Raw genomic sequence first — 27,769 nt, 5'->3', positions numbered from 1 at the left:
GGCATGATGGGATACGGTCGTGTTTCTCAGAAGGGACACAGTATTTCGTATCGCCAGTATCTGATGGGGAACTAAAGTGCATCAGTACATCTGTAATTTCACACGGAGCAGAAGCATTTAGAGCGTTCGGATGCTGCACAGGCGAGACGGAAGTCACATATTTACTGTTACTTCAGCAGATAAGAGCGGCCAATCCAATTCCAACCTCAAATCACTCCTATAGGGTTCTGCGAATGATTTCGTTCCATTAACGGTTCTTGAACGCTTATATTTTCTCCCCATAATGGACAGAACATGTATCAAAATATCCACTGACTGTAATCGAGCACTCTTGTATGAGAAAGTGAAAATGACGGACATGCAAATGTGGAAAATTATTCATCTGAATCTTTTAAAACGCGCTTCAAGAACCCTGCGTTCTGTTTCGTGTACCACCTGACATTAAAGTTTAAGAGCATAAATATTCATTTCTGTCATGTAGACGTTGACTGGTGACATTGAGAAAGTGTCCAGTCCAGTAGATTAATAAACACTTCCTCATAAGAAAAAACGTAATAAGTAATAAAACACAATAAGTAGGATTCGTTAATTCAACAGCTGATTACACACACTTATGTCTGCTGTGCAAATGTCTTATGTTGAACGACAATAAAATGTGAGCCTCAAAAGATATTAAAACAACCAATAATTTACAAATACGACATCTTTATGGTGATTAACAGTATGGAATATAACGCCTAGATCCTGAACTCAAATGTCATGAAAATTGTGTTCATACACTAAACAATTCTGGGTTAAAAACAACCCAAGTTGGGATGAAAATGGACAAACCCAGTGATTGGGTTAAATGTTTGACCAACCATTGTTTAAAAATTATGTCTGGATTAAAATGAACCCAAAATAGGTTGGAAATTAAAAATCGTACAATTACTAGAGGCAACAATAATAATCAAAAGTTGAACATGTATTAATAAGCAATTTAATAAATGTTAATTGTTTAATTATTCATTAAACTTAAATGTTAATTTCCAACATATTTTGGGTTCATTTTAAGCAAGCAATTCAGTAATTTGAGTAAAATAAAACAACCCAAATCACTGGGACAAAAACCCAACAAAACAACCCAAATCGCTGGGTCAAAACCAAACAAAACCCAACCCAACCGCTTGGGCAAAACCCAACAAAACAACCCAATCTCTGGGTGAAAACCCAACAAAACCCAATTCAACTGCTGGGTCAAAACCAACCAAATCCCAACCCAATCACTGGGTGAAAACCCAACAAAACCCAATTCAACTGCTGGGTCAAAACCAACCAAATCCCAACCCAATCACTGGGTGAAAACCCAACAAAACCCAATTCAACTGCTGGGTCAAAACCAACCAAATCCCAACCCAATCACTGGGTCAAAACCAACAAACCCCAATCCAACCGCTGGGTCAAAACCAACCAAATCCCAACCCAATCACTGGGTCAAAACCAACAAACCCCAATCCAACCGCTGGGTCAAAACCAACCAAATCCCAACCAAATCACTGGGTCAAAACCAACCAAATCCCAATCCAACCGCTGGGTCAAAACCAACCAAATCCCAACCAAATCACTGGGTCAAAACCAACAAAACCCAACCCAATCGCTTGGGCAAAACCAACCAAATCCCAACCCAATCACTGGGTCAAAACCAACCAAATCCCAATCCAACCGCTGGGTCAAAACCAACCAAATCCCAACCCAATCACTGGGTCAAAACCAACCAAATCCCAAACCAACCGCTGGGTCAAAACCAACCAAATCCCAACCCAATCACTGGGTCAAAACCAACAAACCCCAATCCAACCGCTGGGTCAAAACCAACCAAATCCCAACCCAATCACTGGGTCAAAACCAACCAAATCCCAACCAAATCACTGGGTCAAAACCAACAAAACCCAACCCAATCGCTTGGGCAAAACCAACCAAATCCCAACCCAATCACTGGGTCAAAACCAACCAAATCCCAATCCAACCGCTGGGTCAAAACCAACCAAATCCCAACCCAATCACTGGGTCAAAACCAACCAAATCCCAAACCAACCGCTGGGTCAAAACCAACCAAATCCAACCCAATCACTGGGTCAAAACCAACCAAATCCCAATCCAACCGCTGGGTCAAAACCAACCAAATCCCAACCCAATCACTGGGTCAAAACCAACCAAATCCCAAACCAACCGCTGGGTCAAAACCAACCAAATCCCAACCCAATCACTGGGTCAAAACCAACAAACCCCAATCCAACCGCTGGGTCAAAACCAACCAAATCCCAACCCAATCACTGGGTCAAAACCAACCAAATCCCAATCCAACCGCTGGGTCAAAACCAACCAAATCCCAACCAAATCACTGGGTCAAAACCAACAAAACCCAACCCAATCGCTTGGGCAAAACCAACCAAATCCCAACCCAACCGCTGGATCAAAACCAACCAAATTCCAACCCAACCGCTGGGTCAAAACCAAACAATCCCAACCGCTGGGTCGATCTTTCACAAACCCATCCCCCTCTCTCTCTCGCCTTGCTTCCTGTCCACTCTATCCTATCACAATAAAAAGGCAAAAATCGCAAATAAAATAAATCTTAACAAAGTGAGTATTCCAGAGAGCCTTATAATAAGCTGTAATATAGTTTAGATCAATTATTTCTTGCACTAGGAGCAATTAAAGGAATCGCAAAGCCACCGAAACCATTAAGCGAAATCTGAATCATTAAATTCCTTACGATTCCCATCGCTACCCTCCTGTAGCCTGAAGCCACACGGAACAAATCTGCCATCATTTACCACAACATTCATAAAACAGTGTGCTGGAGGCGATATTACACACAATTCTCTGGGCGCACGTAACATGTCAAGCCCAAATGACCTGACAGAGCTCACCACAACCCAGCTGTAAAGATATATGAAGCATTTCACAGAGGCGTGTTCAATTAATTATGGATAGACTCCCTGTAAACAAAGTTACAACCTTCATCTCGCTTTAAAAACTCCACACAGACGGTGGTCAGACATATGGTGGGCGTCCATGGCACCTTATTTCCACATGAGCTAGAGGCTCTATATGTTGTTTTCCAAAGCTTATTGTTGCCTCTTTGAAGGACTGTAATGGGCTTTAAGGTCAGAATGAAAAAAGAGAAGTAGTAAAGTCAATATTCTCTGATATGCTGCCAATCTGATCATTTCAAGTCGAGGTGTCGTGCTGGAAGAATTGTGAAAAAGCCCGTTCCCCTAAATCATTCAGGAGGGAAGTCACACACCTGCTTCCTCCAATGAATGGAGCTGCGCTCGGTTGGGCAATACAGTCGGCGCCCGCCGCGACAAAACGCCACAAAGCCAACGGCGCAAACAGAAGCACGGCGAAACGCTCGATACGGCGGAGAGTCGTGAGGAAATGCGACTGTCACTAATTGTCTGAGCAGTTGTAACGCATAAAAGAACAGGAAACAGCAGCATCCAATTTCCTGTTGCTACAAACACAGGGTTTGAATCATCACTCACTCGATTCAAAGCAATTAATGGCTGATTAAACGAATAAGCATGCTGTTTTAAACGGCTCCACTCCTCATTGATGTTAATTGTTTCAGTAGTGTTTGTTTCTTGCAGTTCTTCACCTCTCTGTCAATGCAGCGCTCGAGAAGAAAGAAAAATGCTTTATATTTCAAAACAAAAAGCCAGATTCTTTTCAATTTAAAGCCAACATCATACGAGACCCATTTTACTTCTGTAACGACATATTTTATATTACATGTTGAGCGGCATGACCAAAAACATCACAGAAGGAATTATATAGAGCATAAAATTAAAACAGTTGTTTTAATGGAGTTAAAATTAAAGGAAATTAAATGATAATTTATATTTAATTAAATGCATCTATCAAATGTATTATTTTATATATACACATATATACATATATATACATATATACATATATATATACATACATACATACACACACAACTTGGACACAAACCAAATGATTTTTCATTAAATTAATATGTTTGGCATCAGTGCAAAAACAGCTTCACATTATGAAACATTTGAGTTAAAAACAAAGAGCAAAAAAAAAATTATATTAATAGAAATACATTTTAAATCTGATAGATATATGATGTGTGTATATGTGCTATATATATGATATATGTTATTATGTTATTATGTTATTAGCGACACCAGTGGCTGTTAAGTGAACTGCAGCAAGCGACTTATTGCTTGTGCACATGTAACGTACAAGAGACTGAACGTGATTTAATGCCTGGCGAAGTTCTTTTTCGTTCTTAAAAAGATGTTGGAAATATCTTTGCTACGATTAAACTGTTAACGAACATTTAATGAGTTTATGGTCACTGAATATGTTTTTCTGAGGTAAATGTGACGTCACGTGACATTGTTCACAAGCTGTTTTATTGAGTCTTTCCGAGGTTGAAGCACTGATTGAGCGATTACACGAGACATGATACAGATTTCAGTAAGTTGTACTGTATATTTTAACATACCTTCAGATGTTCATGTTTATTTCGCTGTAACTGGTATTAAAGCGGAGGAGAGGATGATCACATGCTTCTCTTTAACTGAGGCGCTAAAGCGATCTGTCACGCCACATTAAACAGCGCCAAAACGGTGTTTATTTTCTGAATCTCATAATAAGATGGACGTCATTTGAAATCTGAGACTTTGCTTCATATCAAAAGTAACAAAGATTATTGTGATTTATTGGATGGGAGGAGCTACATATTCTGCTCATTCATCAACTGAAAACAGACTAGACTAATCCATTCTTGGGATTTAAGAATCAATATCGGTTCGTAAAAATGAGAAACGATTAAAAATCGAGAAATCTATAATTTTTTTACCCAGCCCTAATAGTTTGAATATAAAGTATAATCAAGACTAGACTATATAGATCTGATGTGAGACTATATAGTTTGAATTAATCCCTTTTCTTTGCATGACACGTTGACATTACAGAACAGAACGGCTCTTTCAGCTTTTATCCTGAACATTGTATAAGCATTTGTTCGTTTCATGCGTCACTGAACGGAAGAGAGTCTCTCGGGAGTGTAAACGTCACTTCATTTGATTTTCCCGAGTCCTTCACATAAAAATCAGTCTACAGGCTTTCATAGACGAAGTCAGGTAAGGTCTTGTTTTTTAAGTTTCATTACAAGCCGATTAATACATGGAAGTTCTTGCATATAGGTGGAGTTAGTCATTACATTTTGATGCAGGTTAAAAGTCCATGTCAGTTTTATGCAAAACCCTCTGAAAACAAGCATCAGCGACGCTCAATCGCTCAGAGCCGCCACTGACTTCCCCTGAAGCCCATCCGTCAGACGAGCTGTCGGCGCGGGCCGAAGGGGGCTGGATGTTTTTACCGCAGGTTCAAAGTGGCGCCCACACCCTCCCGTTCTCCTCCTCCATCAGCTGGGTGACAATAACAGAATACTTGATGAGGGCATGCGGCACGCTTCGACTGCTGCACAGACTACACAGACCCATCAAAGCAGCTCAACACAGCCTCAACACTCCATCTAATGATCCCCCGTGAACTCGGGAGAATTGCACGCTTGCCAGTTCTATTTTTGATAGGCGCTTTCGTTTTGCAATGACTAGCACTCTCTCTGCGGCGTACTGCGAATGTTCCTGGGCTTTCTTGCTTTCAAACTTGCCTCAGCTGAGGGGTGACGCAATCCGCACGCCGGAGGCAATCAGGTAAAGGCGCTAACACGCTCCCCGCGGATCACGCCGACGTGAACGTCTGTCCCTGTCAGTTAGCGGAGGAAGGACACGCAGCCGTAGCCTGATGACTATCGCTCTGGTACGCCGAGGCCCGTGATTCATCTTCATAAAACAACGACGAAACAAGATCTCTAACAGCCTGCTCTCAAAATGAACAGCGTTCGACGGTGTCGTAACCGTACAGCTCGTGACTTCAAAGAATCTCTACGTGAGGCCTCAAATAAGGCAAAATAGTTCAATTAAATAAAGTCCCCATGAAATCAAAATTGTGGCTTTTAGTGTGAACAGTGTGACCCAAAACAATGACATAATTCACATTCAGAAGATATAAGCGTTCAAAAACGTATAGAATCTGACTTCCGCCAATATGGATCGACGATTCTGATGACATTACGCTACACTTCATCTCATCAGATTTTCTATCCAATCAAATGCTCTCTAGAATCTGAAGTGCCCCGCCCCCTAGAGAATTTTAGCGATTCCAATTCCGATTCTGCTTATCGATTCCCATTCCTATCAAGTCCCAGTTGATTTAAAAAAATAAAAAAATAAAAAAAAAGTCAAACATTTACATTTCAAACATTTATTCTGGATTTTTTTTTTTATTATTTTTTATTATTTTTGTTTAAAAAAAAAAAAAAAAAAAAAATATATATATATATATATATATATATATGTGTATGTGTTGGGGAGGGAAAGTTGTATTTTTCTTTTTATTAATTATTATACAAGTTATTTTATAATTTTTTTATTATTTTTATATATGCTATTTTATTATTGTTTTTATTATATAATGATATTTATTGTATATATATATATATATATATATATATATATATATATATATATACTAAAAATAACATTAATAATAATAATAATAATAATATTATATAATAAAAACAATAAAATAAAACACACACATATATATATATATATATATATATATGTTTTATTTTATTATTTTTTTATTATTTTTATATATGCTATTTTATTATTGTTTTTATTATATAATGATATTTATTGTTATATATATATATATATATATATATATATATATATATATATATATATATATATATATATATATATATTCTAAAAATAACATTAATAATAATAATAATAATAATAATAATAATATTATATAATAAACAATAAAAAAATAATATATATATATATATATATATATATATATATATATATATATATATATAATAATTAATAATAAAAACAAATACAATTAGCCTTTCCCTCCCCAACATGTAAAAAATTAAATTATCTATATGTTGGGGAGGGAAAGTTGTAGGCTAATTGTATTTTGTGTCGTTGTTAATAAAAACCTTAACCCAAAAACAACAACTGAAATGTTAATATAACATTATCAAAACTGCTAAAATTAGATAAAAAATAGGATAAAGACATGAGAACAATTCTGAGCACAAACATTAAAGGAAAAGTTCACTCAAAATTAAAATTATCATCAATATTGATTGAGTATGAGAAAGGTGCATTACAAATAATGTTTTATTACTACCAAAACTCAGACATTATGTGCAGACGATCTCATTTGCATTTTTCAAACTTTAATCAGTCATGTGACGCAAGAAGCAATGGCACAGGGTGTCGATAACACAAAGTCGTTGTTTTTTAATTTAACAAGTGCAAATATTAGATTTGAAAACTGTGGTTGAGATTGAAAAAGAGCAATTTGGATAATGAATTTCAGTCTGTTTCCTCACAGAGGGAGTTCATGTCTTCAGAAGACTTCAAATACAGCAGATCAGATCAAATACATGCTTTTGTTGGAGAACATGCTTATGCTTATTAAATGTAAAACAGCAGCTCTAACCGTCTTCCTAATATCTTTGTTTGTGCTCACGGAAGAACAATACTGAGACACAATTGTAACTTTAGATAAATGCTAATTGGAAAGATGAAAGTGCTGTCCTATGAAGGTCAACCAATGTCCGAAATGCAGTAACAGCAACCAGATAATGACAGAAAGCGTTTTTTCTTGAGACGACTTCGCCCTCTTTTGGCAGTGATGTAGAATGCACTGCATCAGCGTCCGGATGAGAACAAATGCTGAACTACAAACTCAAACTCCAGCTTTTATCTGACGGAAATCACTGGTCCGTATAAAGAAACGCAAGCTAATAGTGCCGAATGATTTGGAAAAACAGCTGCAGGAAATACTGAACGACACCTAAAGATGAAGAAGAAAACGAGACCAGCAGTGGCAGAAATAAGAGAAAACAGATGAAGGAAGCTGGAAAAGTGCATTAAACAACATTCCCACTGTAAAGAAGCTTCAGCAGTTCTGACTCATGATAGTTTTCATCATTGCACAAGTTGTTGTGTTCACATTAGAGCTGATCATATTCAGCATCATAACATTTCAAGCAATTATAAGTCAAAACATATCTATCTTAAATAAACGCTGTTATTTTGAACTTACTTTCTATTCATCAAAGAATCCGGAAAAATAAAATATATCACGGTTTTCACAACAATATAAACTGTTTTCAACATTGATAATAATCATAAATGTTTCTTGAGCATCAAATCATCATATTAGAATGATTTCTGAAGGATCATGTGACAATGAAGACTGGAGTAATGATGCTGAAAATTCAGCTTTGATCACAGGAATAAATTACACTTTACTATATATTCACATAGAAAACTGCTGAATTACATTGGAATAATATTTCACAATTTTTACTGTCTTCTTGATCAAATAAATGTAGTCTTGATGAGCAGAAGAGACTTAAAATAAATATATCTTACTGACCCCAAACTTTTGAAAATCTTCTGAAATATTTATTAATTTGCACCAGTCCTCTTTGAGGAAAAAAAAAAAAAAAAAAAAAAAAAAAAAAAACATACAAACTTACAGACACCAAACTTTTGAATGATGGTATGATATATATAAAAATTAATAAGATAAATTAAAAATATATTCCCCTTTATTATGTGTTTGGGAGGGAACGCTGTATTTTGTGTTAATAAAAATAGATTTTTAAAAAAAAATTGTTTTAAAACAATCTTAGCATATTTATTACATAAAAGAAAAATAGAATTTTATTTATTATGATTATTAATTTATTACTGATGTTTATTATACTATATATATATATACGATGTTTTTTTTTTTTTTTTTTTTTACACTTTTATATGTAGGGAATGGAAAGTTTTAAAGGGTTAGTTCACCCAAAAATGAAAATTCTGTCATTAATTACTCACCCACATGTCGTTCCACATCCTTCGTTCATCTTCAGAACACAAATTAAGATATTTTTGATGAAATCCAATGGCTCAGTGAGGCCTAAGCAATGACATTTCCTCTCTCAAGATCCATTAATGTACTAAAATCATATTTAAATCAGTTCATGTGAGTACAGTGGTTCAATATTAATATTATAAAGCGACGAGAATATTTTTGGTGCGCCAAAAATAACAAAATAACGACTTATTTAGTGATGGCCGATTTCAAAACACTGCTTCAGGAAGCTTCGGAGCGTTATGAATCTTTTGTGTCGAATCGCGTGTCAAACCGCCAAACTGCTGAAATCACGTGACTTTGACGCTCCGAACCATGATTCGACACAAAAGATTCATAACGCTCCGAAGCTTCCTGAAGCAGTGTTTTGAAATCGGCCATCACTAAATAAGTCGTTATTTTGTTTTTTTGGCGCACCAAAAATATTCTCGTGGCTTTATAATATAAACATTGAACCACTGTACTCACATGAACTGATTTAAATATGTTTTTAGTACATTAATGGATCTTGAGAGAGGAAATGTCATTGCTCAGGCCTCACTGAGCCATCGGATTTCATCAAAAATATCTTAATTTGTGTTCTGAAGATGAACGAAGGATGTGGAACGACATGAGGGTGAGTAATTAATGACAGAATTTTCATTTTTGGGTGAACTAACCCTTTAATTGTATTTTGGGTTGTTGTATATAAAAATAGAATTATAATAGAATATAACATAGGCTATTATATAATAAATCTTACAAACGCAAAACTTTTCAACAGTACTATTGTCATAAAAAGACAAAAACATCAAACTATATAATATAAGAGATGTATACTTTGAAATATACCATGGTACTGAAATTAATTTACTGTAAAGCACCCATAGTACTCTTTATAAGGCCAGAGAGACCATATTAACTTCAGTACCATGGTATATCTCAAACTACCATGGTATAGTGACGGTAACAGGAACAACCACTATTTCGGGTAGTATCATGTTGAAAACCCTGGTAGTGCCATAGTGCATGTGTACAAAACTAATAACACAGTTTTACTATGGTACTTCCTCCTGATGAAGCTGTGCTACACACACACACACACACACACACACACACACACACACACACACACACACACACACACACACACACACACACAGGAATCTCTCCGCGGCTCAGTTCACTCACCAGTCCGTCGATCTGGATCTGTTTCACGGGGGAATCCATCGGACTGGACGCCGAAACGACTGATTCTTTGCGGCTGGCCATTGTCAGATGAAGAGGAAACGGGCCGCACACGTGTAAGAAGGTTCTTCCGGAAAGATCGGACCACTTCCTGTGCGAAGACTTCACAACAAAAGCCTCGTCAAAATAAGAGTCGCGATTTATCGTCTTAAATGTACAATTCTCATCATTTCGTCCTGAAATCAAAAGCAAAAATACTGCATTGTGATTATTTTAAGCAAGAAGTTGACTGAACACACACAGCGCAATGGCTGTGTTCACAATGTTAACAAGTACTAGGCATACTGTTTTTATTAGTATGTGAAACAATGCACACTACACTACGCAACAATACACGTTTGAAATGGTAGTATGTTACATTGTTGTCAAACCAGTTATCATCATTAAAATTAAAAATGTTTTGAGTGTTTTTTGTTTTTTGTTTTTTTTGCATGTGTAAGAAAAGTCCGGTCGAATAATTATTTTAGTAGAACATTGCATTATGGGATATAGTATTATTCCACACAGTATGATCTGCTGTATGCAGAATGTCTGTAGGTTGTCCTGGTACTCTAAATTCATACAGAATTTGCATACTGTTTTTCAAAATTAAAAGGTTACTGTTCCTTTAAAAATGCTAAAATGGCAAAATCACTGACATTATTTTAGCAAATTCACAAATTCAGTTGTGAAGTTTGGAAGCATTACTATCTTTAATGTTCTGGAAAGAAGTCTCTTCTGCTCATCAAAGCTGTATTTATTTGATCAAAAATACAGAAAAAAAAAACAGTAATATTGTGAAACATTACGATTTTAAAATAATGGTTTTCTATTATAATATACTTTAAAATATATTTTATTCCTGTGATCAAAGCTGAATTTTCAGCATCAGTACTCCAGTCTTCAGTGTCACATGACCCTTCAGAAATCATTCTGATATGATGATTTATTACAAATGTTGTGCTGCTTAATATTTTTTGTTACGTGATACTTTTTTTCAGGATTCTTTGATGAATAAAAAGTACAAAAAAAAAGAAAAAAAAAAAAAGAGCAGCATTTATTTAAATTAAATCTTTTGTAACAATATACACTACCGTTCAAAAGTTTGGGGTCTTTCTTTTTTTTGGAAGAAACTGATACTTTTTTCAGCAAGGATGTGTAAAATTGATAAAAAGTGATAGAAAATAAAACAAAAGAAGTGATTTTTGTTGGAAAATATTTCCATTTTGAATAAATGCTGTTCTTTTTAACCCTTTATTCATCAATGAATCCTGAAAAAAGTATCAGTTTTCAAAAAAATATTCAGCAGCACAACTGTTTCCAACTTTGATAATAATTGAGCATCAATTAAAGATATAATTTAATAATCAATTTAAGATATACTAAAAATATAATATATAATTATGGTCTATATATATATATATATATATATATATATATATATATATCTATCTTATGGCACCACACATCCATTAATTAAATAACAAGGTAAAATGAGAGGAACTTAGGAGAATGTTTTTCAATCCATATCAAAATTTAATCACAAGTGCATAAAAATTCCAAATGTATGTAGGAGTTTAAGAAACCTTTAATAATCATAATTGCCATTAAAAGAGAGATACAAAACATTGAACTGTTGTGTCATTAAATCCACTTGGGTTTCCAAAAATAAACCTTTGTCTCTCAATTGTGACATTATTAAAAAGTTAAAATGTACACTTAACTAACTCTACTACAAATGTAAAACTTACTGAGATAAAGCTTATGGAGGAAAATTAAAACAGAACGATGGGAAAACAACAAGTAGTGAAACTGAAAGATCCCAATGGTTTGACAATATGGAGGTCCAACATGCACTAGCATATAACACCTTACTATGAGGGTACAATGTCTTCATGATCTATTGGGTTTGACTCGAAACCTTTAAATTGGCCCCAAAGGACACAAACAGATACAAAAGCAACAGTAGCAAAACAAAACTGTTAAATACAACTACTAAAAAAAAAAAAAAAAAAAAAAAAAAATAGAGGGTATGCTTCTATACAATGTGGAACCGCGGTCCAGGCGTGGCGACGATGTCGCTGTACGGCTCTGTCTGCGTCAGCTCGATGGCCTGCTGTTTCTTCAGCACCAGGAAGCTGTAAAACTTGGCCGCAGCCTGTTTCTTGTTGTTGTTTCTGCACAGCTCGAGCAGGCTGATGGACTGGGCTCCGGTTTTAGCCACCACACGCTGTCAAAGCACAGAGGAAAATTATGTTTTGAACGTCTTTCTCGGGTCATGTGTGGACATATATGGTCCAAATACAAACCTGAAGGCCATGAAGCATCTGCTGAGTTCTCTTGTTCCACCTTCTCTCCTCTTGATCCTGGTCTCCTCCTTGTCCCTCTTCACCCTGTTGTTTAAAACAAATTGAACAATTATCAGTAAAATGAACATTGGTGCTGCATCGGTAAAAGATGCCGATCACTCACTCAATGACTCACTCGTAAAGACATAAAGACTTCACTTGTTTCATTACTGGATGAATCAGCGTTTTTAAACGAATCTCTTGAGTGAATGATTCAATGACTCACTCATAAAGACTTCACTTGTTTCATTCCTGAATGAATCAGCGTTTTTGAACAAATCTCTTGAATGAATGATTCAATGACTCACTCATAAAGACTTCACTTGTTTCATTACTGGATGAATCAGTGTTTCTGAACAAATCTCTTGAATGAATGATTCAATGACTCACTCGTAAAGACATCACTTGTTTCATTCCTGAATGAATCAGCGTTTTGGAACAAATCTCTTGAATGAATGATTCAATGACTCACTCATAAAGACTTCACTTGTTTCATTACTGGATGAATCAGTGTTTCTGAACAAATCTCTTGAATGAATGATTCAATGACTCACTCATAAAGACTTCACTTGTTTCATTCCTGAATGAATCAGCGTTTTTGAACAAATCTCTTGAATGAATGATTCAATGACTCACTCGTAAAGACTTCACTTGTTTCATTACTGGATGAATCAGCGTTTTTAAACAAATCTCTTGAGTGAATGATTCAATGACTCACTCATAAAGACTTCACACGTTTCATTACTAGATGAATCAGCGTTTTTAAACAAATCTCGAGTGAATGATTCAATGACTCACTTCAAAAAGACTTCACTTGTTTCAATACTGAATGAATCAGCGTTTTTGAACAAATCTCTTGAATGAACAATTCAATGACTCACTCATAAAGACTTCACTTGTTTCATTACTAGATGAATCAGCGTTTTTAAACAAATCTCTTGAGTGAATGATTCAATGACTCACTCATAAAGACTTCACACGTTTCATTACTAGATGAATCAGCGTTTTTAAACAAATCTCTTGAGTGAATGATTCAATGACTCACTTCAAAAAGACTTCACTTGTTTCAATACTGAATGAATCAGCGTTTTTGAACAAATCTCTTGAATGAACAATTCAATGACTCACTCATAAAGACTTCACTTGTTTCATTACTGGATGAATCAGTGTTTTTAAACAAATCTCTTGAGTGAATGATTCAATGACTCACTTCATAAAGACTTCACTTGTTTCATTACTGGATGAATCAGCGTTTTTAAACAAATCTCTTGAGTGAATGATTCAATGACTCACTTCAAAAAGACTTCACTTGTTTCAATACTGAATGAATCAGCGTTTTTGAACAAATCTCTTGAATGAACGATTCAATGACTCACTCATAAAGACTTCACTTGTTTCAATACTGAATGAATCAGCGTTTTTGAACAAATCTCTTGAATGAACGATTCAATGACTCACTCATAAAGACTTCACTTGTTTCAATAGGCTTGTTCAAGATGCATCAGCGCTGCGCAGACCGATCATCATATGACATCAAAGTACCGCGAGAGCGATTCAAAAGCATAAAGAGTCATATGTTCTCCAATCACTCTCACGGTACTTTGATGTCTTATGATGATCGGTCTGCGCAGCGCTGATGCATCTTGAACAAGCCTTTTATGAGAGAGTCATTGAATCAGAGAGATTTGTTCAAAAATGCTGATTCAAGTGAAGTCTTTACGCGCAAGTCATTGAATCATTCACTCAAAATTTTAAAAAAATCATATTTAGATGTTATTTAGTTTAGTTGTCTATTCAGAATCGTGATTTCTATTTTAAACAAAAAAAATCCTAATTCTGAATTTACCCAGAATCATACAGCTCTAATCACCGTCAAATAAATACCGAATGCCTCACCTCTTCGTCACTGTCGTCCTTGTCCTTCTCCTTGTTCTTGTCATCTAACAGGTCGAACTCTGGCACCAGTCTAGAGAGGTTGCTGATGTCCTCAGGAGGAAGATCCACCTGGGGCATGTCGAGCTGATGGGAAAGGACCGACTGATCCACGGGCTGAAGCGTCTGATCCAACACTCCCATTTGCTGGAATGACAATTGTGCACGGTTACGCTCACTTTCAAAACCTTTACTAGCAGACATGATTATCTGGTTGACTTACAGGCAACACTGCATCTTTCTCAAGCGATTTGCGCTTCATTCCACGCTGGCGAGACGGAGGCGGCATCATGGACTCGTCAAGAGCGGTTCTGCTGCCCTCCACAGAGGACGCCTGCAGCATACTGGGCTCCTCCATGATGGTCTGATCTGTAGGGCACAAACTCAATGCTTTTAAATGACTATTACACTTATCCTTTCAGATGCCAATGCCTCCTAAATATGATCGTGCTGGTGTGAGATCACCCCATCATGAAATTTAAAAGGAAGCTATATATTTTAATTTCCAATTCTTTTTTACAGTAATTGTGTTTTTGTAGCCATGCTTACCAATCACATCACTCCTGTGACCCAGCGCCTCCTCTCTGGGCACTTCTGGGTTCTCCAGCTCCTTCAGGAAGTCCTCCAGGCTGTCAGCCTCTCCGCCCTTCCTCCTTTTCCTCAGCTCATCAGGCACCAGTGGAGTCAAGCAGCGAGTAAACATCTACAACAGACACATTTCCTATGATTTCAGCCCTGGGCTTTAGCATACTGATGCTAAAGCGACACAAGATCAAGCCATCACCTTCAGCAGACGTCCATTCCAGAGGGGCTGAGCAGGCAATGAGAACAGCTTCTCCACGCCTCCAGTCTCCTTCCACATCATCAGCTTCTTAGTGGGAGGAGCCAAATCCAGTGTGGTGACGATATCGGAGTAATCGCTCAGCTGGGCACGGATAGTCTTGCTGTCCAACTCCTTCAGGCTGTCGACGATGAGCTTCCTCTTTCTCTTAGCCTTGGTTTCTTTCACTGAGGACATTCAGGCACAACATTCACAATTAATACTGATTGTGTAAACAAGCCATGAGGCGGAGATTTAAATGTGAATTTATCGTTCTTCTTGTACCAGTAATGTCGATGGGCTCGAGAGCGAAAGCTTCGTCTTCATTGGGCACCAGAGTGGTCTGCTCTGTCTGGTCTGTGGTGTTGGGAAGAGGCTCCACTGGGCCAGATTCTGGACTGTCAGGACCGCCGGGAGCTGAAATAATGCAGAAGTGTCATGAGGGTCAATGGCTTTGTGCTCATACATTGTTTAAAAATGCAATTCCTACAGATTTTGACTTGACATTTGAAAGAAATATCACATCATAGAAAAGATCAAGTTTTACATTTTATTTTACATTGCTAAGTAACTAGAGTTAATTATGATAATGTCTACTTTACAGCCTTCATATAATGTTTTAGAGACAGTTAAAGGAATGCATATTTTCTCCCTCTCATCTGAAGCATCAGCCCGCAATAGTATAGACATTTCATTTTGGGCTTGTTTATAATTATAAAATTATTTAAAAAAAGTCGCAAGCTAAGTTTTTTTTCCCTTCTGGGCATTATTGGTATTTTGGTTACACAAATTGTTTGTAATTTGATTTCCATTTAATTCTAGGGCCCTATGATTTCCACGATGCAGAAAACGGAATCCAGTAATAAAAACGGAATTTAGTATATAATGCGGAATGTCACGGAATTTGTCAAATTTTTGAAGAATGAATTAAAAGCAGTTCATTTGATTCCAGAAATATTAAAATACACAACAGAATTTATGACAAAACAAAACATTCCAAATTTATTTTTAATTTATAAATGTTGTTTTTAAGAAGTCAATTAATTAGACATGCTTTTTGATTTTTAAAATGTAATTTAACCATTAAAATGGAATCCAGAAAATAAAATTTGAGGGGAAAATTTGTTAAACATTTATTAAATTGTTGGTAAATTGGACAAGATTCATTATTTCAAATAGACATGCTTTTTGATTACTAAAATTTAATTTAACCATTAAAAAAGTCCAAAAAGTCCAAAAAGTCCAAAAAAAAAAAAAAAAAAAAAAAAAAAATGGAATCCAGAAAAATTAAAATGGAAAAAAATGCATTTGGGGAAAAAAAACCAAAAAAAAAGCGTATTTCATAGGGCCATATAATTCATAGTAAATTATTGTAGTCTATGGCTGGGATGCTCCTCCACAGGAAGAACAGACATTATTCAATATATAGATTTTACTAGTATGAGTAAAGTTTGTGTCCCATTCACTGAGAAACACGCTATATGACAAAACAAAAAGAATTTTACCATTTAAACGTTGTAGTTGTGCATAATTTACAATGCATAATAATGCATAATATTAGTATGTAATTAAATGTTATGGTAGCCTTTGTAATTAAAATGCCTTTCAATAAATAAAAATTAGTTGAAAATCACAAATTGTTATTTGTCACATGTAGTAGACCATTTTTATGCCCTGGGTAAAACAAAAATTATAAATTTATACATTTCTGGGAAAATCTGATTAAAGGGATGGGTCGTTTGACGGAAGCTAGTTATCTTCAGTTTATAAAGATATAAATATGGATATATTTGCGTAAATCACTTCGCTTTACTTCACTTTATTAACACCCTGGAGTCGTATGGATTACTTTCATGATGGATGGATGCACTTTTCTGGGCTTCAAACTCACACCACCCAGTCACTCCAATTATAAATCTTGGAAGAGCCAGGATATTATTTAATATTACTCCGATTGTGTTTGTCTGAAAGAAGATAGTCATATACACCTAGGATGGCTTGAGGGTGAGTAAATCATGGGATAATTTTCATTTTTGAGTGAACTATGCCTTTAAGTGGCAAGGAAATTCAAATAGGTTCTCATTATTTCATTCACATTTTTAAAGTAATGGCAACGTGGTAATTTGTGACTTGAATGTGTCTCATCCGTTTCCAGTTATTTTATCCGTACAAAAACTGTCCGTTATGCTGCTTAATACTGCATTATTTACCGCATTTTGTTATTTACTATAGCAAATGATGAATCAGAAATTCACACAGATTCACAGAAAACATCTTCTGAGTTGCAAAATAAGGTTAATCAAGGCAATTTTTCTAGGATTTACTCACGAGAAAAATTATCAAAGTCGTCTTCATCGTCGCCGTGGTCTTGAGGCATCATCACGCTGTCGGTGATAGCTGGAGGATCATCAAATATACCACCACCATCTTCATTGCTCAGAATCTTATCCACTGAAATCGAGCACAAACACTGAGTTCAGCATCACGGTATCATCACATGACCATCACACAGGTCAAATCAACTAGAGCTCACTCAGAATTCCTCCATCGCTGTTCTCCAGGTTGGTGTCCCCAAAGTCGTCGTAGTCGAGGTTAGTGGGTTTGTCCGGGAGGTGAGCGGGACCAGGCTCAGGTTCCAGAAGCAGGGTGGTGGTAGAGGATCCATGGATGATGTCCACCTCAAAAGCATTCTCCTCCCTCATCATCTCACGATCATCCATGCCAAAGTCACCTGGTATGACGTTACGAGCATTAAGTTATAGAGTACATAGACTCAAATGTGACTCAAATGTGAACAACAGCATATGAGTTTTTACCAAAGTCATTGTCGGTCATGAGGCTGATGTTTCCTACTTCCTCCCTCATGGTGATCTCCTCAACACGACTCTGGTTCAGGGTGAACTGCTGCGCTACATCTATATCACTGAGGGAAAAAATTGCATAAAATTTGCATAAAGTCACATCCAGGAGGAGTAATTTATCACTGAAGCTTAACTAAAAATCCAGAAGAGTTGTGTAGTTTTATATCAAGCAAAATTATCACATTGAAAATGGCCCATGGTGTTTGTCTTAAAGGGACAGTTCACACAAAAATGAAAATTATCCCATCATTATTACTCTCCCTCAAGCCATCATAGGTGTATATGACTTTCTTCTTTCAGCCGAACACAATATGGAGTTATTAAATAATAGTCTGGTTCTTCCCAGGTCTATAATGGGAGTGAATAGTGCCGGAGTGTTTGAAGCTCTAAAAAGTGCATCCATCCATCATAAAAGTAATCCATACGGCTCCAGGGGGTCAATCCCATTAAAAAGCTCGGAAGAGCCAGGATATTATTTAATATAACTAGATTTTTTAAAAATTAATTAAGCGCACATTTTTTCTGTAATTACTCGTGACTGAAAACATCAAGTTTTTAATATTTTTATATTGTAATAATTTCACAGTAACTCTCCAAATTAATGTAGAAACAACTTAGAGACATTATATTTTAAATATTTGTTTGATGGCATCTTTTTATGAATGAAGGTCAGTATCACTGATACTGATGTCTGCATTAATTATATTAATTACATCATTATAATTAATAATCTACATTAAACATTACAGTATAACTAAAAGCTACCAATTTCAACATTTATTAGGCTTACAAAAATTACTTAATTTAAGTGAAACAACCTTCACATAAACCCATTATAATGACATATTTACCTGTCTAACGTAGGAAATATACAGACATTGAATACAGTTTTCAAACAGTCTTCACTGCATAAATGACACATTTAATATAGATGCATCCTTATTAAAGCTACAGATTTCCTTTGTGCTTCGATGAACATTACTGACAGACATCATCACAGCAACCGGTTTATTAGGCTGCTGTCACTTTAAGAGCTGCCGCTGCCGAACATGATGTGGATCTGATGCGCGTCTCATTTTCTCACAACTCTTTAAGTTCATTTAAGACGTTATTTAACTCATTTGAGACCGCTCGTATGAGGATACTCAACAAAACGGGCATTTTGGCATAATTTTGTGCGTTATTGTTTGTTTAAGTGGGAAAGAGAACTCGATACTGGGGCGCATCTTTCTGTGTGTCACATGACACGACATTCACAGACAGATTGTCTTGTGGCGCTTGAATGGTTTAAAAGCATTTGCGTGAATAAGAGTGTAATCATATAATGTAACGCTAGCCAAATTATGATGGAAAAAAAACGGACACTGCGTTAAACAAAAAAAATTCTCGCATGCGATTTTTGACAGCACTAAATATAACTAACAATTAAGGATGCACCGATATGATTTTTGGGGGCCGATACAGATATTAACAAACAATTATTTATACCGATATTTGTCACTTCCTCTTATTTGATATTTTGTCATCAAAATAGATAGTATTTTGATCATGTTTTAAATAAGCAAAGTTCAAAAAACCTACATTAAAATATACTAGCAGGTTTATTGCTGCATCAAATAATTTTTAATGAACATCGATTGGATCTATTTAATATTCAGCAGGCCTACATAAAGACAACAGAACAAAGATACATATGAAACCGTGATTTATAGGTAGATTTAAAAGTTTTCAGGTACAGAAATAAAGTAAACAAATGTAAAATAACACTGCATATTCTTCACTGTATAAATACATACATATTAATCCTTTATTGTAACAGACTTTATTGTTATTAATCTTCTAATTTATCTTTGTATACATTTTAATCTTTTTTGCAAGTTTAATGAGATCTGCTTTACTAAGGCAGGACTCTTATTTTGACGGGTGTTCTAGTCTACGGAGCGTTAATACAGGTAATGAGAGCACGCAGTTCTTCAGAGTTATTCTGCAGATTTAAAGTTTGTCCATTCATTAAGCATCCCCCGAAAAGGCATAATATCCGTATGTATATGTTAACTGTTAGTTGTAATAAGTGTTTTGAGTAATTCGCTTGTATGTTGATGATAATGCAATGGAGAGAGAGATTAATGCGCACTTCTTGTGCTCTGTATTGTTTAGCTTTTGTGGTGATTTTTTTGGAGTGAAAACGGACGCAATAAACGTTATAAAACATCAGTAAAGGTTTGGTCATCATTCGGATGGGGTCCGAAAAGTTATTTAGTCAAGAATAGTGTGCGATCTTTTGTTATTTGATTAGCATTAAAGCGCAGACAGCAGCGCTTGGATTACACAACAGTCATTATGCAGCTCAGCGCCTTCATGCAGTTCATTTATAAACCATCGGTTTGTTATATCGGCCTTTTTCCTGCTAAAGCCGATGGTTGTAAATTGGGCAAAAAAAAAAAAACATTGGTGCATCCCTACTAACAATAACTGTTTCAGCCTGAAAGAAGAAAGTCATATACACCTAGGATGGATTGAGGGTTGAGTAAATTATGGGACAAATTTTCATTTTTGGGTGAACTATGCCTTTAATGCAGACTGAATATGAATGTGCATAAAAAGATAACAAGTGTCTCTTACTCCAGATCAGGAAGAGGCTGGTCAAAATCATGGAACTCCTCTGGTAAAGTGATGGCGTTGTACGCCGCCTCACGGTTGTCTTCTGGCAGATCCACGACACCTGCAAACACACAGTGCATTATGGTAAATACAGACAGGCAAACCAAGGTGGCTTCGAAACGAATTATTCCAGATTCAATACCTGGGCGGAAAGCCATTTTGATCTTGATGAAGGCTTCATTACAATCAGCCAGAAGATATTTGGCTTTTCTGTGGTAGATCCTCACCACGCCCAGGAGAAGATGGCCAGATGTACGCAGAGCCATTTTCACCTATTTAGCAGAGTAACAAAAACAGAATTACCATATGCACGAACACACACCATTCAAAAGCAAACAACACGCAGGGCTAAAGACGCACCTTTGGTGAAATGATGCTTTCCACGCTGCTTTCCAGGTTGCATTCAAAGACATGCGCTTTGGTCAGTTTTTTGTCCCAATGGGCCGCCAGCCAGATCTTGGCCAGCGGCCCACGTTTACTGAGGACGAAGTGGGCGTAAAACATTGCCCTGGTGTCTGGTCAAAGCTCTGAGAGCTTTCTGCTACACCTGGAAGGAGACAAGAATATTCATTCAAAATCAGACTATAATAAAGTCATGCAAGTGAACATCTAAAAGGTAACCAGAATGATTTCTTATGCAGATTAATCTACAACCAGCCAATTTTAGGCAAGATAACATAAAACAGCTTTATATTTGCTGTAAATATTGCACACTTAGTCTGAGTTATTGATTAAATAGCATTTAAAGCATTGCCCGCCTTTACACCAACATTAAAACATGAAGAAAGCGAGCCAAAACACAACTCCACTGCTCCAAAACGCCGCATAATCGCATTCAAGCATTCAACAAAGCTCTAACACACGAAAAACACAGAAAAATGCGTTTATTTACGATGCAAAAGTTGCGCAAATTTCCACACAAGCGTTCGGCTAAGTTGTTGATTAGCAAGCTGAGCTACTTAGCTTTAAAATAACCCATACATAAATCGATTTTAAATTCCAAATGATAACTTACATCTTATTTTTCTTGCTCACATATAACGATTAAACGTTACAAAGCGACTGTATTTATAATTTAATAAAGCTTGCAAAGCCAAGTTATTCTCAAGCTATCGTTAGCCATTAGCATTAGCCAACTGTTGATTAGCAACAGCGCGCAAGCGTCAAATTAAATTCTCCCGCTCGTATATTAGACTCCACATGCACGTTAATCCGCGATAATACACGTTTTTAAGAACATAACGTTACCATTCAAAATATCTTATCCGTGTTGATCGCGGCTAGGCTGTTCTCTCCCTCCTGCGGAGAGAAGTTAGCAACCGTTTCCTCTCATTGAATCCGACAAAGATGGCGCGCGCTCTCGGCGGGATGTTTACAGTCAAAATTTGGAGGTGGGAGGCGCTTGGCTGGTGATTGACAGGAAGGGGCTGCGGGGAGGATGCCGGTGGGAGGGGTTTGGCTGGTGATTGGCAGGAAGAGGCTGTCGTGGAGCCCAATGACAGCGCGCTGTGCGGTTGGCAGGGGGCGGTGTTGTGTTACTAAACGACAATGAGCTGCAGGAAGTCGAATGAATCGACGGATCTTATACAGTCTCTTTGTGTGATGAATATATGTGATGGCACTGTAGTTGAATGCTTTGGAGCGTCTGCAAAATACGTAAATGTGAATGAACAGAGGATGAGATAAAGGACAAAACATGTCCTACACACAAATGTTAAATATAAATAAATTAATCAAAATAAAAATACTTAAAAAGTTACATCTAAAGATACTCAGGACATTCGTTTGAAAGGGTTAGTTCACCCAAAAATGAAAATTCTGTTATTTATTACTCACCTGTAAGACCTTCGTTAATCTTCAAAACACAAAATAAGATATTTTTGATGAAATACGATGGCTCCGTGAGGCCTGAGCAATGACATTTCCTCTCTCAAGATCCATTAATGTACTAAAAACATATTTAAATCAGGTCATGTGAGTACAGTGGTTCAATATTAATATTATAAAGCCACAAGAATATTTTTGGTGTGCCAAAAAAACAAAATAACGACTTATATAGTGATGGGCGATTTCAAAACACTGCTTCAGGAAGCTTCGGAGCGTTATGAATCTTTTGTGTCGAATCAGTGGTTCGGAGCACCAAAGTCATGTGATTTCAGCAGACACGCCATCCAAATCATGATTCGACACAAAAGATTCATAACGCTCCGAAGCTTCCTGAAGCAGTGTTTTGAAATCGGCCATCACTATATAAGTCATTATTTTGTTTTTTTGGTGCAGCAAAAATATTCTCGTGGCTTTATAATATTAATATTGAACCACTGTACTCACATGAACTGATTTAAATATGTTTTTAGTACATTAATGGATCTTGAGAGAGGAAATGTCATTGCTGGCTATGCAGGCCTCACTGAGCCATTGGATTTCAACAATAATATCTTAATTTGAGTTCCGAAGATTAACGAAGGATTTATGGGTGTGGAACAGCATGAGCGTGAGTAATTAATGACATTATTTTCATTTTTGGGTGAACTAACCCTTTAAATAATTTTGTTAGTATTATTTTAAATACCTGCTCTATACTTGCAAATACATGTATTTTAGCCTGAAAAATTGCTAAACAAAGTGTTTAAAAGTGTTTAATGCAACAAATTCAAAAATATACATCAGATATCTGTAATATATCAAACAATACAAAAACTGAGTCTTGAATTATATTTTTCATTAAAAAAAAAAAAATGACCTCAACGTCATGGTCATCCTGCTCATTGTGGATCTCACAGTAGGACATATACACTGCCCTCCAAAAGTTTGGAAACACCCCTGGCAAAGTGTGGTTTTGGACGATATCAGCATAAATCCGTATCATTTTTTTGGTGCAAATACATTAAAGTAACTTGACATTATCATTGAAGACCAACAATAATAATGTTCATTTTGATTACATAATAATGGCAATATATACATGTCAAAGTCAGACATGCCCCTTTGCCAGCTGTGATGCTGGTTACTGGTTTAAACTTGGCCCAGGTTTGTAAAAGATTTTTGGGTCAGCACACCTTAATAGATTATGTGTCAACTCCATCCGTATTTGTCAACTCCGTCAGTATTTGTCAACTCCGTCATTATGTGTCAACTCCATCACTATTTGTCAACTCCGTCAGTATTTGTCAACTCCATCAGTATTTGTCAACTCCGTCAGTATTTGTCAACTCCGTCATTATGTGTCAACTCCATCACTATTTGTCAACTCCGTCAGTATTTGTCAACTCCATCAGTATTTGTCAACTCCATCAGTATTTGTCAACTCCGTCAGTATTTGTCAACTCCGTCAGTTTTTGTCAACTCCCTCATTGTCAACTCCATCATTATGTGTCAACTCCATCACTATTTGTCAACTCCGTCAGTATTTGTCAACTCCGTCAGTATTTGTCAACTCCGTCAGTTTTTGTCAACTCCATCAGTATTTGTCAACTCCTTCAGTATTTGTCAACTCCGTCAGTTTTTGTCAACTCCCTCATTGTCAACTCCGTCATTATGTGTCAACTCCATCACTATTTGTCAACTCCGTCAGTATTTGTCAACTCCATCAGTATTTGTCAACTCCGTCAGTATTTGTCAACTCCGTCAGTTTTTGTCAACTCCATCAGTATTTGTCAACTCCTTCAGTATTTGTCAACTCCGTCAGTTTTTGTCAACTCCCTCATTGTCGACTCCATCATTATGTGTCAACTCCATCAGTATTTGTCAACTCCATCATTATGTGTCAACTCCATCAGTATTTGTCAACTCCATCATTATGTGTCAACTCCCTCATTGTGTCAACTCCTTCAGTATTTGTCAACTCCGTCAGTATTTGTCAACTCCCTCATTGTGTCAACTCCATCAGTATTTGTCAACTCCATTATTATGTGTCAACTCCGTCAGTATTTGTCAACTCCGTCAGTATTTGTCAACTCCCTCATTGTGTCAACTCCTTCAGTATTTGTCAACTCCGTCAGTATTTGTCAACTCCCTCATTGTGTCAACTCCTTCAGTATTTGTCAACTCTGTCAGTATTTGTCAACTCCCTCATTGTGTCAACTCCTTCAGTATTTGTCAACTCTGTCAGTATTTGTCAACTCCGTCATTATGTCAACTCCATCACTATTTGTCAACTCCGTCAGTATTTGTCAACTCCATCAGTATTTGTCAACTCCGTCAGTATTTGTCAACTCCGTCAGTTTTTGTCAACTCCATCAGTATTTGTTAACTCCGTCAGTATTTGTCAACTCCTTCAGTATTTGTCAACTCCCTCATTGTGTCAACTCCTTCAGTATTTGTCAACTCCGTCAGTATTTGTCAACTCCATCAGTATTTGTCAACTCCTTCAGTATTTGTCAACTCCCTCATTGTCAACTCCATCATTATGTGTCAACTCCATCAGTATTTGTCAACTCCATCATTATGTGTCAACTCCGTCAGTATTTGTCAACTCCATCATTATGTGTCAACTCCATCAGTATTTGTCAACTCCATCATTATGTGTCAACTCCGTCAGTATTTGTCAACTCCCTCATTGTGTCAACTCCTTCAGTATTTGTCAACTCCGTCAGTATTTGTCAACTCCCTCATTGTGTCAACTCCATCATTATGTGTCAACTCCGTCAGTATTTGTCAACTCCATCATTGTCAACTCCATCATTATGTGTCAACTCCGTCAGTATTTGTCAACTCCGTCAGTATTTGTCAACTCTGTCAGTATTTGTCAACTCCCTCATTGTGTCAACTCCTTCAGTATTTGTCAACTCCGTCAGTATTTGTCAACTCCCTCATTGTGTCAACTCCATCATTATGTGTCAACTCCGTCAGTATTTGTCAACTCTGTCAGTATTTGTCAACTCCCTCATTGTGTCAACTCCTTCAGTATTTGTCAACTCCGTCAGTATTTGTCAACTCCCTCATTGTGTCAACTCCATCATTATGTGTCAACTCCGTCAGTATTTGTCAACTCCGTCAGTATTTGTCAACTCCGTCACTATTTGTCAACTCAGTCAGTATTTGTCAAGTCCGTCAGTATTTGTCAACTCCATCAGTATTTGTCAACTCCGTCAGTATTTGTCAACTCCATCAGTATTTGTCAACTCCATCATTATGTGTCAACTCCGTCAGTATTTGTCAACTCCGTCAGTATGTCAACTCCTTCAGTATTTGTCAACTCCCTCATTGTGTCAACTCCTTCAGTATTTGTCAACTCCGTTAGTATTTGTCAACTCCGTCAGTTTTTGTCAACTCCATCAGTATTTGTCAATTCCATCAGTATTTGTCAACTCCTTCAGTATTTGTCAACTCCCTCATTGTGTCAACTCCTTCAGTATTTGTCAACTCCATCAGTATGTGTCAACTCCGTCAGTATTTGTCAACTCCGTCAGTATGTCAACTCCTTCAGTATTTGTCAACTCCCTCATTGTGTCAACTCCTTCAGTATTTGTCAACTCCGTTAGTATTTGTCAACTCCGTCAGTTTTTGTCAACTCCATCAGTATTTGTCAATTCCATCAGTATTTGTCAACTCCTTCAGTATTTGTCAACTCCTCATTGTGTCAACTTCAGTATTTGTCAACTCCATCATTATGTGTCAACTCCGTCAGTATTTGTCAACTCCGTCAGTATGTCAACTCCTTCAGTATTTGTCAACTCCCTCATTGTGTCAACTCCTTCAGTATTTGTCAACTCCGTTAGTATTTGTCAACTCCGTCAGTTTTTGTCAACTCCATCAGTATTTGTCAATTCCATCAGTATTTGTCAACTCCTTCAGTATTTGTCAACTCCCTCATTGTGTCAACTCCATCAGTTTTTGTCAACTCCATCAGTATTTGTCAACTCCTTCAGTATTTGTCAACTCCCTCATTGTGTCAACTCCTTCAGTATTTGTCAACTCCGTCAGTATTTGTCAACTCCGTCAGTTTTTGTCAACTCCGTCAGTATGTCAACTCCTTCAGTATTTGTCAACTCCCTCATTGTGTCAACTCCTTCAGTATTTGTCAACTCCGTTAGTATTTGTCAACTCCGTCAGTATTTGTCAACTCCGTCAGTATTTGTCAACTCCCTCATTGTGTCAACTCCTTCAGTATTTGTCAATTCCGTCAGTATTTGTCAACTCCCTCATTGTGTCAACTCCATCAGTTTTTGTCAACTCCATCAGTATTTGTCAATTCCGTCAGTATTTGTCAACTCCCTCATTGTGTCAACTCCATCAGTTTTTGTCAACTCCATCAGTATTTGTCAACTCCTTCAGTATTTGTCAACTCCGTCAGTATTTGTCAACTCCGTCAGTATTTGTCAACTCCCTCATTGTGTCAACTCCTTCAGTATTTGTCAACTCCGTCAGTATTTGTCAACTCCCTCATTGTGTCAACTCCATCATTATGTGTCAACTCCATCATTATGTGTCAACTCCGTCAGTATGTCAGCTCCTTCAGTATTTGTCAACTCCATCAGTATTTGTCAACTCCGTCAGTATTTGTCAACTCTGTCAGTATTTGTCAACTCCATCATTATGTGTCAACTCCGTCAGTATTTGTCAACTCCGTCAGTATGTCAACTCCTTCAGTATTTGTCAACTCCCTCATTGTGTCAACTCCTTCAGTATTTGTCAACTCCGTCAGTATTTGTCAACTCCGTCAGTTTTTGTCAACTCCATCAGTATTTGTCAACTCCGTCAGTATTTGTCAACTCCGTCAGTATTTGTCAACTCCCTCATTGTGTCAACTCCTTCAGTATTTGTCAATTCCGTCAGTATTTGTCAACTCCCTCATTGTGTCAACTCCGTCAGTATTTGTCAACTCCGTCAGTATTTGTCAACTCCATCAGTTTTTGTCAACTCCATCAGTATTTGTCAACTCCTTCAGTATT

The 27,769-nt window shown here is 36.7% G+C and overlaps 2 protein-coding genes across 2 annotated transcripts in view; both read right to left on the bottom strand.

Moving 5' to 3' along the window:
• The window catches only part of eif3ha (eukaryotic translation initiation factor 3, subunit H, a), a 66,138-nt gene extending 55,765 nt beyond the window's left edge, over nt 1-10,373 (bottom strand). The window contains exon 1 of the mRNA XM_048153008.1: nt 10,219-10,373. Within this exon, the coding sequence (XP_048008965.1) occupies nt 10,219-10,299 (81 nt within the window). The 5' untranslated portion in view covers nt 10,300-10,373. The remainder of the gene's footprint in view (nt 1-10,218) is intronic.
• A 1,451-nt stretch (nt 10,374-11,824) lies between these two features.
• rad21a (RAD21 cohesin complex component a) lies at nt 11,825-22,280 on the bottom strand. The gene is made up of 14 exons (XM_048153142.1): nt 22,125-22,280; nt 21,237-21,423; nt 21,019-21,148; nt 20,838-20,937; nt 18,171-18,277; nt 17,888-18,085; nt 17,683-17,805; nt 15,640-15,771; nt 15,319-15,542; nt 15,084-15,237; nt 14,758-14,903; nt 14,499-14,681; nt 12,564-12,647; nt 11,825-12,484 (listed from the first exon to the last, which is right to left on the bottom strand). Exons 2-14 carry the CDS (start codon nt 21,378-21,380, stop codon nt 12,293-12,295), a joined length of 1,917 nt encoding a protein of 638 aa, XP_048009099.1. The 5' UTR covers nt 21,381-21,423; nt 22,125-22,280; the 3' UTR covers nt 11,825-12,292.
• Nucleotides 22,281-27,769: the final 5,489 nt, after the last annotated feature.

This window comes from Megalobrama amblycephala, linkage group LG13 (assembly GCF_018812025.1).
Source record: "Megalobrama amblycephala isolate DHTTF-2021 linkage group LG13, ASM1881202v1, whole genome shotgun sequence".
Lineage (NCBI taxonomy): Eukaryota > Metazoa > Chordata > Actinopteri > Cypriniformes > Xenocyprididae > Megalobrama > Megalobrama amblycephala.
This window is presented reverse-complemented; position numbering and strand designations above follow the sequence as displayed.